This window comes from Dreissena polymorpha, chromosome 13 (genome assembly GCF_020536995.1).
Source record: "Dreissena polymorpha isolate Duluth1 chromosome 13, UMN_Dpol_1.0, whole genome shotgun sequence".
In the NCBI taxonomy this organism is placed as follows: domain Eukaryota; kingdom Metazoa; phylum Mollusca; class Bivalvia; order Myida; family Dreissenidae; genus Dreissena; species Dreissena polymorpha.
In genome coordinates this window covers 32699579-32720242 of record NC_068367.1, presented here as the reverse complement: position 1 = coordinate 32720242, position 20664 = coordinate 32699579, and the positions used below count along the sequence as shown (strand labels likewise).

The window sequence follows — 20664 nt, the reverse complement described above, 5'->3', positions numbered from 1 at the left end:
GAACTTGGGTCAAAATTCGCCCTGCTCTGTGGTTATTGCTTTCTTTATATGTCTATTGTGAAAAATCTAAAAAGACTTCTGAGAAACTGCAAGGCCGAGAGGTTTGGTAATTGGCATGTATGGTGTTTTCTTCCAAGTTCGTCCAAATCATGCCACTGGGATCTAAACTGGCCAGGCACAGGGGCCACAGGATGTTTAAGACGGGTATAGTTAATTCATTGAAAATCTCCGAAACCACAAGGTCAGTGTCTTAATATTTGGTGTGAGCATCGTATGCTGGTCGTCTACAAAGTGTGTTCAAATCATAATTCTAGGGTTGACATTTGCTGCGCTATTGAGGTAGCTTATTTTACTCATATGTATATTGTGATAAATCTCTGAAACCGCATGGTTTAGAGGTTTGTTATTTGGCATGTAAAATGTTTCATGTTTACAAAATTGGATGAAACATTGTGTTGCTAACGTTTTTATAAAATTCCATTTATTTGTATAAGGTCAAAATCGTTTTTAAAATCTACAAAGGCACACAAAAGTTGTCGCTTGTCGTGATACTGTACTTTATTAATTAAAGCACTTAGAATAATAATACAAGCTTTTTTCCTTTTGAATCCAAAATGAAAACATTAAGGACGTCATTGTTTCTAACAAATATTAATACGAAAATATGCTAATAAGTGTAATTCCTCGATAATTCTTGACACCTACAGATCACGTATCCGGATAAGTACTTGTTGAATAAAAAGTTAAAGAACGTGCATAGCAGTTGATCTTATAATTGTTATTAATCAATAAAATTAAGGTTCAGGCTGATCAATTCAACTGATAGTTCCCTATTTTTACCTCCAATCGCCTTTTAACACTTTATTCATAACTAATACGTAATAGTTTATAAAAAAGAATTATTGTAATTGAAGTGGATTAGACAACAATTCAAGAGGTAATAAGCATAAGGACTGGGTTACTTAACACTCAAATGCTGATTTTAGATAATAAATGATTATTAAATTTTTTTAAATGTAACACTCCTTAATATTGCATCAAACCAATATCGTGTTGACCCTTTCAATGATACGGTTTTGCAGTCACGCACGTTCGCTATCTCAATAGCCTCAAAACCAATCACATAATATCTTTTGTAAGTATCTTGTATTTCACATTTCAAATAGGATGTTCATGTATACATGTAGACGTGGGTTGATACATATACATTCAATTGAAAATAGCGTAACGTAAGTTGGGCAGAATGTTAACACTAGCAACAACTTCTTTTTTTATTTTGCTTTTTTTTTCTGAATAATTGCAAAGGCATGGGTATGATTCCAACTTATTATTCTTATTTGAACTTGTGTAATGTTTATGATTATGATGATAACGACAATTACAATAATAGCTATTTTATTATATTATCAATTTTTCTTGTATAAATTATTGTATTGTATTTCAGGAATATCCAGACACAATTCAGTGAATTTTATATCAGATTACGAAATCAAACCTTTGAACATGTATAGTATTCGAAAACAATTCAGATTCTATGTTCTATTACGTTACGAAAGCAAATGTTTGAACATGTATTGTATTTGGAAACAGTTCAGAGGCAATATTATATCAGGTTACGAAATCAAATGTTTGAACATGTATAGTATTTGGAAACAATTCAGAATATATGTTATATAACGTTACGAAAGCAAATGTTTGAACATGTATTGTATTTGGCAACAGTTCAGAGGCAATGTTATATCAGGCTACGAAATCAAATGTTTGAACATATATGATTTTCGGAAACAGTTAAGAGCTAATCTAAATATCAGTTACGAAGTCATGTGTTCAAATATATGTTTTCGTCTCGGCATTTACATTAATAATACTGCATTATATTTAAATAAAACAGCTTTATAATATTATTATTTCAAGGTTTGTTGATAAACGTAGTCTTCAAAACGTTCTTTGTTGCTAAGTGGATAATGTGTCCGCCTAGTGATCAGTATGTCCATGGTTCGATCCCCGTTCAGAAAGTGTTTTCAAGAGCTTATCTTATCTACAGCCAGTACTGGTTCTTCCCAAGAACTGACTTTGGTGTCTCAATAACCGCCCCAGGAATTAAATGCAATCGTGCTAAAAATAAATAGATATAATTAAAACAAGTATCAAATGAATATTCATTGTATATGTAGGTTCGATATTGATTATATTAAATTCCAATAAGTTCTCATGAGTTTTAGTTATTGATGACCCAGTTTTTTGTTCTCGGTTGAATAAGGAAAAAGGAACCAGTTCCTTATTCATTATTCAATCCGAATAAGGAACTGGTATTTTCTAACTTAAGACGTTAATTATAATGAGCAAAAGTGAACTACATATTAATGAAATTATAACATATGTATTTTTCACATTAAATATAGATTCAACAGGTTACAAAACAAATTAACGTGTAATCCTTTTTTTTGTCACCGGCTATTTACCGGTTAATTGAACAATTTAAATATGTTTAGTATAGTTTAAACAACGTTATTTTGGCTAGTACATGAACTCTCTTTAAACACAAAAGTTATTTATGACCGTTTTCGTTCATTTCATAAGCAGCCATACCAGTCTCTTGATAAAAATGTATTATAAAATGTATGATTATTGCTTTGTAACTAAATTGATTTCTTAATTCAAACTTGCATCAGACGGTGGTGTTGGTATCGTTGATGGCGTAAATTACTAGTAATTCTATTTAATTAAGATAGAGCAAAAACGACATTAACAAGTCAGGATTATGACAACGAATGATCTTGATACAATTGTTATTTCTACACACTTTATTTTTGCGATGAACGAGATTTGCTTTAACAAAATATAAAAATAGCCGACTAAAGTCTCAACTGATTGATTTTTATCGCGAGTTAAATAATTTTGTCGAACTACGATAATAGCCACATTTCTCAAAGTTTGCAAGTTAAATTTTCGCGATAAACAAAACAATAGTGCCAATTATCAAAACTTATCCCCTGTTTGTAACGTTAAATGTACTGGTGTTTTGCTTTATGACTGGGTTTATTGACACGTTATTGATTCGTGTCGTTGGTAGGCACCAGCGTTTGGTTCTTAACTGTGACCAGTTAACTTGTCGTTTCAGTAGACTAACCGTTAAACGGGTTACCTGTGTCGTCCTAATTTTAACCAAATGTTCACAGTATCTGTACGACATTAATGTCTTTAAAAAACCTAACATTCAGAGCGGGAAATACACAGTTATTTCCACCTAACCAGTATATTTCTTGTAAGCGCATTTAGTACTGCGTTATCTAATGTTTTAATGGATATTATACCAGTAATTTTGTATTCTTCCAACGTGTACACTATGCGTATGATGAGACATATGATATAACAAGTTAAAACGATGCCTACGAGTCATTTTGTCAGTTGTTAATAATATGTGGATCATTTGGATAAATACCAACTATGTTAATATTATTCCTCTTAGGTTAATATTATCCACGGTCAATGACTTATTAAAGTTTTTTACAAGCTTTAAACTTTGCATTTTTGGAATGATGCAATACTGAATATTTTTTCTTATTCAACACTTGATAAACCATACACGAATACCTCTCAATATGTCGCTTATTTTTACGAATACCATTCAGAATTGTAAACGTGTCTTACGGATAAAGTAACACTTGTTCATGTTCTTCTACTGACTCAATAGAAAGCTCTATTATCCTGCGCATCGATTGGCGTATCAAAATTCGTGAATGCACATACAATATCACATTAATCTCCATATAAGCAACAAAAACGCAGCCATTCCCATGCACATGTCGAATTGATATATAACGGTCTAATTTTGAAAACATATAACTATTTAAATTGTGTTTGTGTTGCAAAGTGTTTCTTAAAAAGCATCGAAAAGCAATGAAAGTTTTTTAAAGATGTAAGACTCACCCGAAAAATTTGTAATATAACATATTTATGATAAGTACATAAAATTTAGTAACTGAATGTTTCCATTATTTATGAAATGATATTTTTGATTTTGCGTTACACTTATTTACAGGTATCGAGTATGTGGGCTGTTATGAGGATAGCAGCAGCAACCGAATCCTTCAAGGCTCTTTTTACTTTTCTGATTCGAACTCACCAGCGGAGTGTTCAAAAATCTGCAGCAACTACAAGTTTTTCGGAGTGCAGGTTGGTTGTAGATTTAACGTAGCACTTTTATAGCATAGATATTAACTCAACACAAAGGTATAAACTGATAGGAATACAAATCCTTAAGCTATGAAAATAACATATAATATTCTTTATCCCTATTTGTTCCCTATTTATTGTTAATTTTGTGTTTAACTTTTTAATTTTTATTGTGCTTGTATAAAGAATGACATACGAGAGGCGCCAAAAGTATATTTGAACAAAATCTTAATACAAGTTTAGACAGTACCGTGTGTAAAACATGTACAAATTGCATTTACTCTATCTTGTTCAATGAAAGTATTGGTGTTTCAAAATTGTATTTGTCATTTATAGAATAGTGCGTCGAAAAATTAATGATAACATTAAAAGGGGTAGTTGTTGGACTTTTGAAGGCTGAAAACGCGTATAGGAGTATTTACAATGATTTTCAAGCAATGGGGTATTCGATTCTTTTATGCTCCATCAAGAATATTAGTGATACTTTTGAACGACAACTCCAAAATATCAATCCTGACCTTCCAATTACAACGTTTAGATATCGCCTAAATGTGGCCATATCGGACGGCATCAGAGAAATCAATCGTATGATCGCCAAATTTTATCTGCCGACCCAGATGTAAGATGTGAGATGTCGCCCATTTAATGCATCTCTAAATGAACTGTTTATAACATTTTCACCAAAATATTAAAAGCTAAACACAGAACAAAATGCAAAATGCGTCAGCTTAATATGGCGCAAATTAAAGATCTATAAATAAACGAAGATTGGAAACATCCATTCTGATACAAAAAGTATCGGGAATTCGCGCGGCGAAAACGAGATCTATATCACGTAACATCAATCAGGCAGTCGCTGATCTCCCTCTGTAAATTGGCGCTATTATGCGCTACGGCAGCGTGTCCGCCCGCTTGAATCCAATAACACCATTTTATGATTTGCACAATAGAACTGAAAACATTTGAAACCTGAAACAAAGTTTTAATATTTATAGTAGCGTTGATATATTAAAAGTGATTTTAATATAAAACATAATAGATTTGAAAAAATAAGTGTCTCTGAACCAACATTAAGCAACAGTATTCAATGACGAGTTAGCTTTTTAACAAGTGCATCTTTCAATACGCCGTTGCCTTAAACTTGATCATTTCTTTTTGGATATATTGAATAAAGTATAAAGGTGATATCAAAAGGCTATAAACATTATTCTATAAACTTTTTCTCGGGTATTAAATAACAATACTTTGAAAGATTTCAGGCCGAGTTAGACTATTTAAAAGTATATATTTGCCTTTACTTTATTTTTCTTTATACATACTTCTAATTACGTATCATTTAAAGGTAATATAAAAATGTACAAAACTAAACAAATTTTTTTTATTGTAACGTGAAAAGTCTCGGAGATATTCATAAGCGAATAATTGTAGTATTTCATGCCGATGCAGATTTTCTAATTGAATATGACATATCCATCTTTGCCATCATCTTTACTTTTCTAAATTAACATTACATATTTGAATATAAGTTTAAAGGTAATATAAAAAGCTTAAAGATTACAGGCCGTATCTTAATTACTTATTGCAAATTTAATATCTGACTTAAACTGTAATTTTGGTTGTATTACTTAATCAATTATCATTTTTAAAATTGATATGAAAACAATAAAGGCTGAAATAAAATTGATCAATTTATGTTTAACTGTTCCGGGGATGTTCTATACATTTCCTAAACTAATATTTTAATAATTTTTTAATAAAGTGTAAATCGTAAAATACCCAATAAACTGTAAAACAGGAAACAAATATGTTGATTTTGCCTTCACATATTACGGATAAATACTATTAGCAAAACACTAAACATTTTGAATACACATCTGCGATTGAGGCGTAAACGCATTCTCTTCAAGAGAGACCATGTTCGCATTGTGGATTAAGAGCGTTTATTGGTATGACTGTGACACCACATTTAGATAAGATTATCACGAAAAGATGACGCGCGTCACTTTCTCACTGACTGAAATCTCGGTTACCGCGAGAATCGACGAGAACTCGCGACGACACGAATGTTTTTTATTGATAGATCTTTGCGAACTTAGAAGAGAAGTGCTAGATCATGGCAGTTATATACGAAGTTAAGAGGGGAAGATGGAATAACTGTGTCACTTCTCTTGCAATGTTAAGTGGATCGTACGGGCGACGCAAAGTTTGCTACAAAAAAAGGGAAAACAGTTAGCGGCACACTTTAGTTCGTTTAGCGGGACTCTTTTGCCAAGGATTTCATGGCATGGGCTATTGTCACTTATGGAACAAAACCCGAGATTCGGCTTATCAACAACGGAACTAAAGTTAGTAGCAAGTTCTATATCAATAAGGTATCGAAGCCGTTTTTTCGAAATGAAGTCCCGAAACTGTTTCCAGAAGGTCGGAAGTCGATGGTGTTCCATCAGGACGGTGCCTCAAGTCACACATCTAAACAGATTTTCCAATTTCTTAAGAAGGAGAAAATCAACTTTATTGACCGTGATGTATGGATGCCGAAGTCTTTGGATGCTGCTTCAGTGGATTGTTGTATATGAGGAATCGTTAAACACCGTCTACATAATCGCACCGATAATCTGTTAAAGGTATTCAAAAAGCTCTTTAAAACGAGTAAACAAGAATGGACCAGAATAGTATTAACAAATCATGGCAAAAATGTTTTGCGCATGTAATGATTTCATATTGAATACTTATTTCAATTAAGGTCATGTTTCTATTCTTTGTGTGTGTCATTAATTGTGTTCAAATATAATCTTGGCGCCTCTGGTATTTCACCTTGATAGTGACTTCAATCTGCAGATTCGCAGAAATATGTCATCTAAGCATGCCTTTTCGTAACCAACGGTCATGCTATCAATATGGTTTTTTTCTGATTACAATTAGTCGGGGAGGCATTGCCGATGTGGTAATGCGCTTTATTCTTCAACCCAAAAGCCAGAGTCAGAGTGTTCTTTTATTTGTCCTGGCGACAGAAGCAAGATATGTGGCGCTGATTGGAGGATTAACCTCTACAGGCATTCGGGTAAATGTACAGTTTTGAACGATATATATTAGTACATAATACGTCTTTAATCACGTGAAGCAATACACATCGTTAAACGTCTGTCGAAATAATTAGTAATATTACGATCTTAATCTAACATGTTTTAAAGTTTATTTTAAAAACAACGTTTAAAGTTTATTAAACAATACATCCAGAAGGCCAAAAGCCCAAGTGGACAAAGTAAACATTCAGTGTTTACTGAGTAAATAGTTTATGATTAAACAATGTGATAGTACATTTCGCCGCCACAATACATACATGTATTACTAAATACTAGATTATTATATTTACAACTATCGATAGTATATATGTAATTAGAATGTACTAAGGGGTAATAACTTCAAATTCTAATGGAGCTTATTAATTGCAAGCATTTATCAAATATATTATAATGTACCTATGTTGGGTCTACATGTGAAATAATGGTAACAATTTTCGTTTCATGAGGCACATGCATATATATATATATATATATATATATATATATATATATATATATATATATATATATATATATATATATATATATATGCATGTGCCTCATGAAACGAAAATTGTTACTTGATGTTAGTACAAAGTATTATATATATAGCAGTACGTACATGTTGAAAGTAATATGACAATAATAGATTTGCTTTCTTACATTAAGCTATCTTACAGTTAGCTGTAATAAAATGCATGTCAATCAAGGCCCATGCATGTAACAATAGCATTAGCATTTGCCCTTGCTTGCTGCCTATACGAAACGACAATATTGGAAGCACAACGGCTCTGATCACATTACAATATTGTAAAAAACTGCTAATATAACACGGTGTCTGTAGATAAACAAACACACAACATGGTCAAAACGTCATGTAATATGCCATAAAAATAAATAAATAAAAAAACATCAGTTCTGAGTTAAATAGTTGAATCTTATTTAATAGCTGTAATGTAATGCAATACAATTCTTATAATACAGCAGTAATGTCGCAAAAGTATTTAGGTTAAGGCACGATACTGTAACAATTCCTTTACTGAAAAGATAATGCTGACAATTGATAAAAACAACAACAACAAAACAAACAAACATTCAAATACAGTTTTTACGCTTAATTTAAAGCGACCGTTTAACACATTTTAATATCCCTTATTAAAAATGATATGTATTTGTTAGAGCATAGTTTGTGTAACGGCGTTTTATTTTCAGTTGTAAGTAATTCGATAAACTTGTGCATGTTAGGTCGGTGTCAGTAATAAAATCTTATATACTGAGATCTTAATTCTGAAAACATTCTACAACCTAAAACACGCAGTACACTTTCTTTCGCCTAAAGGAACGGGAGAAGGTTTGGCTCATCTTCTATTTTCTATATTCAATCTATGTGAAGAGCATGTAACATGTACTACGTGTATTTCCCATTTAGACAGTTTATCAGGGTTAAACACTTGTTCTAATTGGGATGCTTACAGGTTATATGTCTAACAGGCGTGTTTGAGAAGTTGAATTGCAACTAATGCAACATTTATCAATATTATGTTTCAATATGTAGAACTAAATAAAGTATGCTCAAACCGGCCGTAAAAGTCTTTAACAAACTCTTGAAAGTTTTTTTTTATATTCTCAGTATCAATATAATTGGCAAACATTGATGAATATTTTTTTAATCAGAGTTTAGCTAATGTGAAAATGATTGCTCAATGATTCACAGTAGTATATTTGATGTACTTTATGTGTAAATCAACTAATCCCCGGGTACAAACAACATTTATGTCACATGAATGTTCGCGTTCTGATAAAAGGTCTTAGGTTTATATTTAGAATGAAAATCAATTGCTTCTTTGATATCGGTCATTATTATTTTTACCTCATTTAACTAGCGGAAAAAAAGTTTTCACTAATGTCAACACAATCTATTGGTGTTCACATTTTATTTTGACTGCCATTTCTCCAAATGCCGCTTTGTCAATGGGGCTTAGGGGAAAATCGCTGCATGATGAACAATGTACTTCAAACGCGACCATTGCAGAGAAAATGCGAACTCCTTCACGCAAAATACAGTTTGTGCAGGTTACGGGGACAATCAATATCTCCTTTTTGGTATTTTGTGAAATTATGATATACCGACAAGCAAGGAACGTACTTTAACGCTGATTGTTAGTGTCACGTTTCCTTAAAATAACCTCGCATTTTAGGGACATGTAACTGTTCTGGTGATTTCATATAACAAACGCGTTATCACAATTTTGACATAAATATTCGCATTCAGTACATTCTATCCTGTCTGATTACGTTGGGAACTATTATTCATGAAACAAACGAAACAGTTGTTTCAGGAAAAAAATGTTCATGTATAATTGGTTACTCAAACACTTAGAAAATTAGGCGTATATACTGTTGTTTGCAAAAAGAAACTAATATCTCCTCTTAAGAATCAATGACAAGAATACAAAATTTCTTAATTCAAATAATATAAAATTCATGTATTGCAAACCTTAAGCCAACATGGAAATAATTGACACCTATTGACTCTTTTTCGTGGTAAAATGTAAATGTGTTGCGAAATCGCTCAGTTGCACTCAGCGTGTATCCTACATTGAAGTTTAAATTAATTAAGAGTGATCAACTGGAATAATGGTTTAGCTTCAGTGGTTTTGATTGTATATATTGTGAAAATGTGCAAACATTGCGTTTTATACACTTATCTTCAATAATGTCCGTTCAAGTAAATAGACGTATTTGAAATCTATTTTAGTACAGTAATTGTAACTAAAGACGAGAATATATAATGATCTTACTATCAAATCATGAACATGCCACACGTTTTCGTTGTCAGATTGCCCACTCGGAAGTAACAGCGTGAACTGTTCCAAGCAATGCAATTGCCGAGTGGGCTCATGCGACAATGTTACGGGTGCATGTGGAAATGAGGGCTGTACAGACGGATGGACAGGACTAGCGTGTAATGAACGTAAGTTTTCAAGGGATATTAATGAAATAAAAACGCAGAAATCAAACAAATATCTCATATATGCAAATAAGATATATATCTTCCGCATATTATACTCTAAAATATGTCAACAGATAGACAATTTTAGATTCATACAAGTGCAAAGATATTTATTAACACAAGGTAGCATCCGCATATTATACTCTTAAATCTGTCAACACATCGACCATTTTAGATTTATTATTATACAAAAACATATATAAACATATACATAACGTACAACAATGTCAGTATAGATTGAGATTAATTATTTCAGTGTGTAATGTTATGCACAAAAACAGTGTCAATTAATATTAATTAATTGCACATGTAAGTCACAACTTACAAAGAGACGCTTGCTAAAGTTATACAATGTTATTGGAAACGCGATTTGGAATGTACGCAAAACTGGTTATGTTTTATTCTATTTAGCTGTTAAACGAAACACATGTCAATCAGTTTATTAGAATTTTTGCTTGTGTCTGTTTTCAGGCTGCGCACTCGGAAGTTACAGCGTTAACTGTTCCAAGCAATGCCATTGCCGTGTGGGCTTATGCGATAGTGTTACGGGTGCATGTGGAAATGGGGGTTGTAAAGACGGATGGAAAGGAATAGTATGTAATGAAAGTAAGTTGTAAGCAAATATAAGTAAAACAAAAACACACACATCAAACACATATCCCATATACGTCAATAAGAAAAGTAGCTCCCGCATATAATACTCTAGAAATCTGACAACATATTACCATTTTATTTTTATATATGTGCAAAGATATATATGACCACATACGTTATGTAAAGCAATATATTTATACATTAAGATTAATTATTTGAGCAGATAAATGGAATGCATATAAAAAGTGTTAATTTTTATTACTTTATTGCACATGAAAGACAAAACTTACGAAGACAGGCGTGCTTATTGTATGAAATGTTATCGGAAACACGATTAAGAATTTACGTAAAACTGGTTATTTTCATATTCTATTTTATTGTAGAACAAAATGGAAGCCACTCAGTTTACCAGAATGTTCACGTGTTTATTTCCAGGCTGCCCACTCGGAAGTTACAGCGTCAACTGTTCCAAGCAATGCCATTGTCTTGTGGGCCCATGCGACGGTGTGAAGGGTGATTGTGAAAATGATGGCTGTAAAGACGGATGGACAGGAATAGCGTGTAATGATAGTAAGTTTTCAATTGCATTTGAATTAAAAAACAAACACACGAACATAAAAAATATCACATATATTTAAATAGCATCATGTAGCCTTTGCATATGACACTATAGTAAACTGACGACAGATCTTTAGATTCGTACATGTGCAAAGATATGTATGACACATATATAATGCAGATATTTAAGGATTGTTTTGGTTTACGTATTTAAGCGGATAAATGTTTATCTCATACACATTGTTAATTGTTAAAGGTTATTGCACAGTACAAATTGTACACTTAGAAAGACACAATTGCTTGATTTATACAAAACCCATTGAAACAACGATTTTGAAATTACGCAAAACTGTAAATTTTAAAAGTATTTTGTATTGTAAAACGACATACATTTAATACAGGTTACAAAACAAAGTATTGGTCTAATAAGATTCTATATAAATATGCACACGAAGCGTTCACTTTGCATAAGAAAATGTGTTAAATCGTTACAGCATGCAATTCATGCACATTTAGGGCAAGCTGCCCCTCTATATGTCATTTCATCGACTATACAATCTGCTACCGTCTGTAAAATCGCCGAATCGCAACAAAGCTTATGGATGTGATAATTTGTTAAACGCGTTATCTATTGAAACTATTGATATTTTATCAGGCCGTTGGGTGTGAGCTACTCAGAACAATCATTGATTCGGGCTTTTTGCCCGAGAAGCGGACAAAGGCAATTATTATCTCATTACATAAAAAAGGCTCAACTATTGACGTTAATAATTACAGGGGCATAACAGTTGGTAGTTGTTTATCTAAAATGTTTACTTCAGCTGTAAATAAACGTATCCAACATTTACAATGTATGTGAACAAAAAAATATTTTTTTCTGACGCCCAATTTGGAATTCTCAAAGCGCTCTACAGTTGACGCACTAATTATTCCTTTGTCACTTATTCAGAATTATTTGTTTCAAAACAAAGGCTTTATGTTATATTTGTTCATATGATGACATATTTTGATTCTATATATAGAAATGGTATGTGGCTAAAATTTGTATAAATCTGGAATACATGGCAAAATTGTAAGAATTGTTAAGGACTTGCATTGTAATGTAAAAGCATGACTTTTGTGCTAAATAATAATAATAGTAAATGCTAAATAATGCTCTAACTACTCTGATTATTTTAACTACACCTTTGGTTTAAGTCAAGGGGAAGAAATGTTCCGTTATTGTTTTTCCTATTTGTTAAAGATTTAGAACTGTTCCTACCGAAAAATGATCAATCATCTTTGCCTATTGACGACATTAATACTTTTGCTTTTTGCCGATGATACGGCCATTATAGGCAAAATACCTGAAGTTCAGTATATTTTAAATAAGCTCCATGAATAATGTGATTTATGAGGTTTAAAGGTTAATATTGATAAAACGAAAATGATATTTTTTCGGAAACGTGGAGGTGTATTAGAATCTCAACATTAGCAATATAATGGGCATCAAATTGAAGTAGTTTATACTTTTAATTATTTAGAGAATGTCTTTAACTATATTGGCAATTTTGACCTGAATCAAGAGCATTTAGTCTGTAAGCCCCTTAACGCCATGAATATTTTACTATGTAAGTGTAATAATTTAAAACCTATAATTTATTGCCAATTATTGGATACCTTTGTTGGATCTACGTTAAATTATCCAGCAGAAACATGGGGATATTCAAAAGCGAAAGAAATCGAAAGAATACCCTTAACATTATGTAAACGAATACTTAATGTTAAACCTAATACTTGTAATGCCACAGTTTACGGTGAATGGGTACATACCCACTATATGTAAAAATATACATCCGCAAGTTCAATTTTTGGTTTAAGCTTGTATCTACAGATAATATTATTTTTAAAAATGTTAATGAACAATCATTTGATAACTGTTTTAAAAGCCATCGTTCCTGCTTATATACTATTAAGCTGATGTTGGAAACGCATGGTTTTGTTTAATAACGTTCACAATATTAACCCCCAAAGAATGTGAACATAATTGTTTACAACAAAGAATTGACACCTTGACACAAGAATGGTTTGGTACCTTAGTAAATAGCTCTGTTTTAGAAATCTATAGGCAATTTAAACAAATGCTAGAGTATGAAATATATCTGGGTGTTCTCCCCAAAAGATTTTATTTTTGTAGACTGCGCTTGTCGACAAATCCATTGCGTATCCAGTCAGGTAGATATGCAAGAAATAATACACCGAGATACATAATACATAAACGACATAAAAGATGAATATCATTTTGTAGGTGTGTGCTCAAGATACCAAACCGTAAGAAAAATGTATATCAAACTTAGTATATAAATATTTAGAATTACTAAAATCAAGTAGCAAAGCAAAACTTAGTAAACTATCCATTTTTTATATAAGAATCACTCACTATGTGGTCTGAACATTTAAATTATCGTGATATATCTCATACAAACTTATGTATGTCGATTTAATTACGTATTAATACAAACGGAACAATGATTAGCATTTATCAATTGCAGAAAATGTTAATGAATTTTTTTTCTAAATTGTAAGCTGTTTAAAAATACAAATAATCATTGTATGTATATAAAAAAAAATGTTAAACACGTCTTTATACATATGTTTTGAAAATTCAAAAACATATTCAATATTTGCAAATCTACACAACAGAAATTGTATTTTCATTATGTAAACAACTTTTTCCTAAATTTGTGTTTGTTTGTTTTTGTTTGTTTGAACAACTTCACAAAACACGCAAATATGAATGCCTTATCATGTTGACATATTATTTGTAAATGTATGTATTTAGACGTATGAGTCTGTCTGTCTTGATGGTAATTGTCGCACTAATCAATTCGCATCTTGATGGACGCAACTGCATCGTTGTCACGTCACTTTATGTTACTTATTGAATACAGTCGTGTCCGGTAATCTTTGCGTCCGGTAATATTGCGCACTTAACAGTTTGTACAATGCGTCTTACTTACTAACATAAACTTTTGATATTCATAGTATCGACCGATGTTTGATAAAATTTCATTATGGACGACATTGTTATTATGCAACTATTTCTATTTGTTATCAGAATCTCCAAGAATTATTCACTTCTTTTTTCAATAGCGGGTAAAATAATAGCATATGTATGATAATAATTGTATTATTTCCTCACACAGTTGTGTCATCGATTTGATCTGAGTTGTAAGCAGAGAACGACGTATGCTTCCTAAGTTTTGCATTTTACCATCAAGTCCAATACTTATAAATGCCCGTCATACGTAAAGACCGCATGTTTTTATCTACGGGAAGTCTGATATTAAAAAATATATCTAATGGCTAAACATATTGCTTTGAGTACGTTTGTCTCAAACACTTTAATAAGCTAATTGAGGTATTATAATAAAGCAAAAGATTACCGACCATCGTCAAAAAAATCGAATCATAGGTACTTTGAGATAAAAGAAGTCTGCTGTGATGCAAACATTAACACAAGGATAACTTATACTATTTAATATTTAAAATAAATATTGCGTAGCTTACGAGACATTGGAATTATTTGAAAATAAAGTTGTTTTATCATTTTTAATATGCATTCGGACTGCCCTTTATTGAATATTGGCGATATGTTTGTATTTTTAAAAGTCGATTATACATGCTCAGTAAAGCATTACATAAATATGTGATTTCGATCCAATGTATATAAGCCAACTAAGTGCACAAGAATACCAAACAACATCGTACATTGGTATCACATTCGAAACTATCACTATCGCAAATCAGATTTTTTGTTGGCCTGGTTTTTTATATTAACGCAAATGGCTCAGATGGCAACATCAGTGCTAGCCCTGCACATATTCGTTACACGATCGCAGTTCGCGGGATCCATTGATAGCGATTACGATATAACTTTACAGGTCATTAATGTAGTTATATATGCATAAGCATTTGTCACATAATCGTTCATAGTTCATGGACGACACATAGTTACTAGCAACGTTCATTTCTCTTAAATTACTGATGTGTAGCCTATCATTCGATATCTCGTCATGCGCGTATTGTCATGATGACGAGATTTGCTTTAACTACCATTTTCCCGTGTCGCGCATGGGACAATTCCGTCCCTCTCTATTAATGTTAATTTCTCTGCATAATGTGGGATAGAATATTCAACAACACCATATATCAGTTTCTAATCCAGTTTAATGTCTGACATAACTAATATTTTCAGTTGTACAAATACGTTGTGATTGCTACATGATTGTGTCTTTTTCCATCTGTTCACCTCTAGATCTAAATGCTAACTGACTATTTCCCTCTTACATTTGCCCCGTGAAACTCAGTTATGAATCCCATTGGTCAGTGTTCTATGCGTGCTTATTGTTAGTTGGCTAGATTACTAAAGATACTGAATCAATGAAGCCCTGGGAACGGGATAAACAAACCACCCAAATATTTACAAGCTTTATCTGTATAAACACTTTTGCTTGACCAATACAAACATACCCGGCCTTGTGTCAATAATACTATTCTTTAATCTCTCCCTCATCGATAAGCTTATTTGTACATATATGTACTTTGTGACTGTAATGTTTCAATAAAGTAATCCCAAAATATTCCACCTACAAATTCTTACCATAACGTGACACATTGTTTGGCCGTCTCCAACACGTATTTACCTACCTTTTTGTTGTTTTATCAAGTGTTATATCCATATGTTTAAAACAGTTCAAATAAGATATTACTTCATGTTAGTATTTCAAATGCGTGTTATTCAATTTTTGAAATCCGAAACGCATTTCCGAAGTTTGTTAACGTGAGGTTAACACACATTACCTTCAAATAAACAAATAAACACTTCTAGATAATTCAATGTGAATAATTTGTTCTGATTAAAAGCTGACGAAAGTTTGGCTTCATGTACAGCGTCGCATCATCCTCGCGAAAAGCGTGAGCTTTAATACTTGATTACTGAATAAAAAGTTCTTTGCGCAGAGAACGTTAAAGTTTTTACTTTTTTTTACACAATGTGAAGTGAATTTTTATATGAAAATCCTTTTCTCCTAATTAAAAAATCTTGTATGCTGTCTATATTGCTACAATTGTTGAGATAGGTCAGTATTGATCTGTAAAAAGTTCGGGCATCGTATACATCTCTATGTGAAATGCTAGTATTCAGCTGCCTAACTGATGATTCGCTGATAAGATTATGAAGTAGGCTAGATTGACAGCTAGCATCATGTCTAAGTCCAAGATGATGTTGTCATTCAACTGCGGGGAGGGAAGGGGGGCAGAGTAAGATTTGTTCCACTGTTGGACTGGGGCGGGGGCTGTAAGAACTAAGTGAACTAAGTGTACATTTAATTGTCATATAGTGATATGTTTTCATTTAATAATGGTGCTTTTAACATTAAGAAGTTAATAAAACGCTGTGTATAAAATATGCGTATTCTTTCTGTTAAATGTTTATTAAAATTGTTTTTGACATTCAACCGTTCAACAGGTAATAAATAAAAAAAACAATATTCATGTTTTTTCTCACCTAAACAAGGCTTTTACATTAGATACTGCTAATCGTGTATGTTAAGAATTTGAACAATTCTAAAAAGTAATTCTTTCTGAAGTTTAGTTGTTGAATGTATTATCAATATCAATGTCAAACATCGTTTTTGTAATGTCTTAAGGCTATTTTTAATGAATCAATTAACAGTAATAATGTGTATTACCTTATTGCTAATGAAATACAAAACTTACAAACACACGCTTGCTTAAGTTATACAATGTTATTGTAACCACGATTTACACATTAATTTAACATAAGTTATTGAACTTGATTATTTTTTATGACGGGAAAGCAATTGCATTTTCAATAAATACTGTTTACATTTTATCACGCGTTTATAAGTGTCGATCAACAAGGATTATTTAAATATAAATCAGACATACAGTATCAAAGTTTATTTTGAAAACTATTATGATTGCACAAGACATTTAACTGAATTCAGTGAATTTAAAGAACATACTATCTACTTTTTTTTAATTGCATTTTCTTTTGAATATTCAAAATGCTCATTCAATTTTATTTCAGCAGTGTATATCATTTGTCTTTACAGAGTGTGGCGGGGTCCTGACAGAATCATTTGGCGTCATTACGAGCCCCAACTTCCCGTCATATTACAGCCACAAATTGCAATGTACCTGGGTCATCAACGCGCCAGAGGGAAGCCGTATCAACGTGCATACCTGATTTTTCAATTATTGTTCAATCAACAAACAAAAATTATACGTTTCTTTTAATCTGTGTGTGGCATTTAATACATAAAGTGGATCATATTCTTATTACATTTGACATTTCAAATTGTTCTCATATTATTCATTTTTATTACAGTGTTAAACTTACAGTTAATAATGTCATCCAAGCTAAACAATGTTTTACATGCTCAAACGTTCCACCACAATGAATTCTTACTTAATTATCTGCCTCTTGTGTTTTCAGGTGAACTTAACAGACTTTAAAATGGAGACCCATTCAAAGTGCAATTATGACTACCTGGAGCTATTCAACGGACCTAACGCCTCCTCTCCGCCAATCGGAAAGTACTGCGGGGAAGCGCCACCTAAGGGATTCCAGTCGCAGTCGAACTCTGTCGGTATTGTCTTCATCACAGACCAAAGCCAAAGTGCGATGGGTTTCCGGATGACTTACACATTCACACAGGGTAGGAACCGTTATAAGAATGTTCCCTTTTTCATGTGAATCAAAAAACTCACTTCCTGCATGTTTTAAATCAAAATCTGCACTTCGTCTGATCAATGAGACCACACCACTTTCTTTCATTTGATAAAATATTTCTTATATTTATTTCTTAACATTAATTTGCACAGAACCGTTACATCGCGGTTCGCGAGATCCAAGGATCGCGATTACGATATAATTTGTCAGGTTATTTTATGTAGTTATAAATGCATACGTACACTGTGGTCATTTCAAACATGTATTAACCTGCCTTTTTTTGTTGCATCAAGTTGTGTATGCTTTTATAATTTTTCATGTAAGATAATATTCTATGTCAGTATTTTAAAATTCGTCTTATTCAATTATTCAACTCCGCAAAACCTTTACGAATTTGTTTATGTGATGTGAACAACGTCTACCTACAAATAGACAGTTCTCCAGAATTTGACGTAAATAGGTTGCCATGATTAAAAGCAGGCGAAATTTATCTTCATGCAAAATGTCTCATTACCCTCGCGAACAGCGAGAGCTTTGCAACTCGATTGCTGAATAAATACTTCGCGGCATAGAGAACGTTGGATTTTAATAACACAATTTGTAGCGCTTTTTTGTACCAAATACGGAAAACATTTTCTCTAAATTAATACGAATAGGTTATGTTGATTCGACATTGCTACAATGGTTGAGATAGGTCTGTATTGATCTGTGACAAGGACAGTGATTGTATATATCTCCATGCGGAAAGCGTGTATTTGACTGCCTTTGTGCTGATTAGCTGATAAGATTATGGGGCAGAATAGATTTACAGCTATTATTATGACAAATTCAAAGACAGGATTTTGTCAGGGGTGGCTCGCCTTATAACCGTTAATGTTTGATGTTGGGAACGTATGGTTATTGTTTGTAACACAACACAAGGGTGATACATTTACATACTATGAAATCATGAATACATAACACGTTTTGTTGTCAGAACAGAACAACTATTCTGTATTTCTCCCGGGTATGCATCGATACAATATGGGGAACATATAATATACATAGTACAAAAAACAATTGTACACTTTCGTTTACAGACTGCCCACATGAACGTAACAGCGTAAACTGCTCCAACCAATGCCATTGCCTTGTTGGCACATGCGACAGTGTCACAGGTGCATGTGGAAATGGGGTCTGTAAAGACGGATGGAAAGGAACAGCGTGTAATGAAAGTAAGTTATAAAAGGATATTATTGAACAAACAACACAAACATGAAACACATATCTCAAATACAAATACAAAGACCCGCGTGCTTAATGAACACAATGTTTTAGGATTTTTAAGATGTGTAAAACTGATAATTTTTAAATACTATTTTATTGTTAAAAGAAATACATTTCACTCAGGTTAAACAACTGTCAAGTGTTGGTTTTCAGCCTGCCCACACGGAAGTTACAGCATTAACTGTTCCAATCATTGCCATTGTCGTTTGGGCCCATGCGACGGTGTAACCGGTGCATGTGGAAATGGTGGCTGTAAAGACGGATGGACAGGAATAGCGTGTAATGAAAGTAAGGTCGAAATTGCTTTTAATGAAAAAGCAAACACACCAAAATAAAACATATATCTCATATATGTAAATAGCATAAGGTATTAACGGCCTATTCTAATATAGAAAACTGACGACATATTGACTCGTTAGATTCCTACATGTGCAAAGATATGTTTGAACACATATATTATGTACAGTGATTTCGGGATATATTCGGATTAAGCATTTAAGCAGATAAATAAAAAAAAATCATAAACAGTGTAATTTGTTATAAGGTCATTGCACATTACAGACAGTACACCTACACAAACACGGTTGCTTAATTTATACAATGCCATTGAAACAACGATTTTGAAATTACGCGAAACTGGAAACATTTAAAGTAGTTTTTTATTCTAAAACGACATACGTTTAACACAGGTTACAAACGTTTTCGACGCATTTTTCTTATAATATACTACATAAATATGCACACACATGAATAATAATATTTGTTAAATGGCAACAGCATGCGTTCCATCCATATTTGGGGCTAGCTTACCCTATATATATGTCATTGCCTCGACTATATAATATGCTATCAACTTGAGGATAACTTTGGCAATCATCAATGCGTATCTTGATGTATGCAACTGCACCGTTGTTACTTGATGTACGCAACTGCACCGTTGTAATGTCACTTTATGTTACTGATTGATTGGTAATCTTGCGCACTTCACATTTTGGCATGTTAGTACACTTTGTATTATTTACTTACATTTACTTTTGTCAGTCCTTTTATCAACCGATGTGATGATTAAATTATAGTTTTCACTTTCTCAATAGTTAGTAAAATAATAACATTGTTAATAATTGTAGTATTTCATGACACGTTTGTGTAATCGACTTGATCTCAGTTGTAAACAGAGAACGTACGCTACCAAAGTTTGACCTTTTACCTTAAAATCCAAGTAAAGTTTTCAGTGCTCGCCGTACGCAAATATCGCA

The 20664-nt window shown here is 32.5% G+C and overlaps 1 protein-coding gene across 5 annotated transcripts in view; it reads left to right on the top strand.

Annotated features, from left to right (window-relative positions):
- The window catches only part of LOC127856240 (multiple epidermal growth factor-like domains protein 10), a 91907-nt gene that overhangs the window by 5349 nt on the left and 65894 nt on the right, over positions 1-20664 (top strand). For 2 of the 5 annotated variants that reach the window (XM_052392331.1, XM_052392330.1), the window contains exons 2-10: positions 4043-4176; positions 7099-7237; positions 10078-10212; positions 10723-10857; positions 11281-11415; positions 17523-17644; positions 17906-18128; positions 19222-19356; positions 19562-19696. In XM_052392331.1, the coding sequence (XP_052248291.1) occupies positions 4043-4176; positions 7099-7237; positions 10078-10212; positions 10723-10857; positions 11281-11415; positions 17523-17644; positions 17906-18128; positions 19222-19356; positions 19562-19696 (1293 nt within the window). The remainder of the gene's footprint in view (positions 1-4042; positions 4177-7098; positions 7238-10077; positions 10213-10722; positions 10858-11280; positions 11416-17522; positions 17645-17905; positions 18129-19221; positions 19357-19561; positions 19697-20664) is intronic. The other 3 variants (XM_052392333.1, XM_052392334.1, XM_052392332.1) reach the window with 3 other exon arrangements.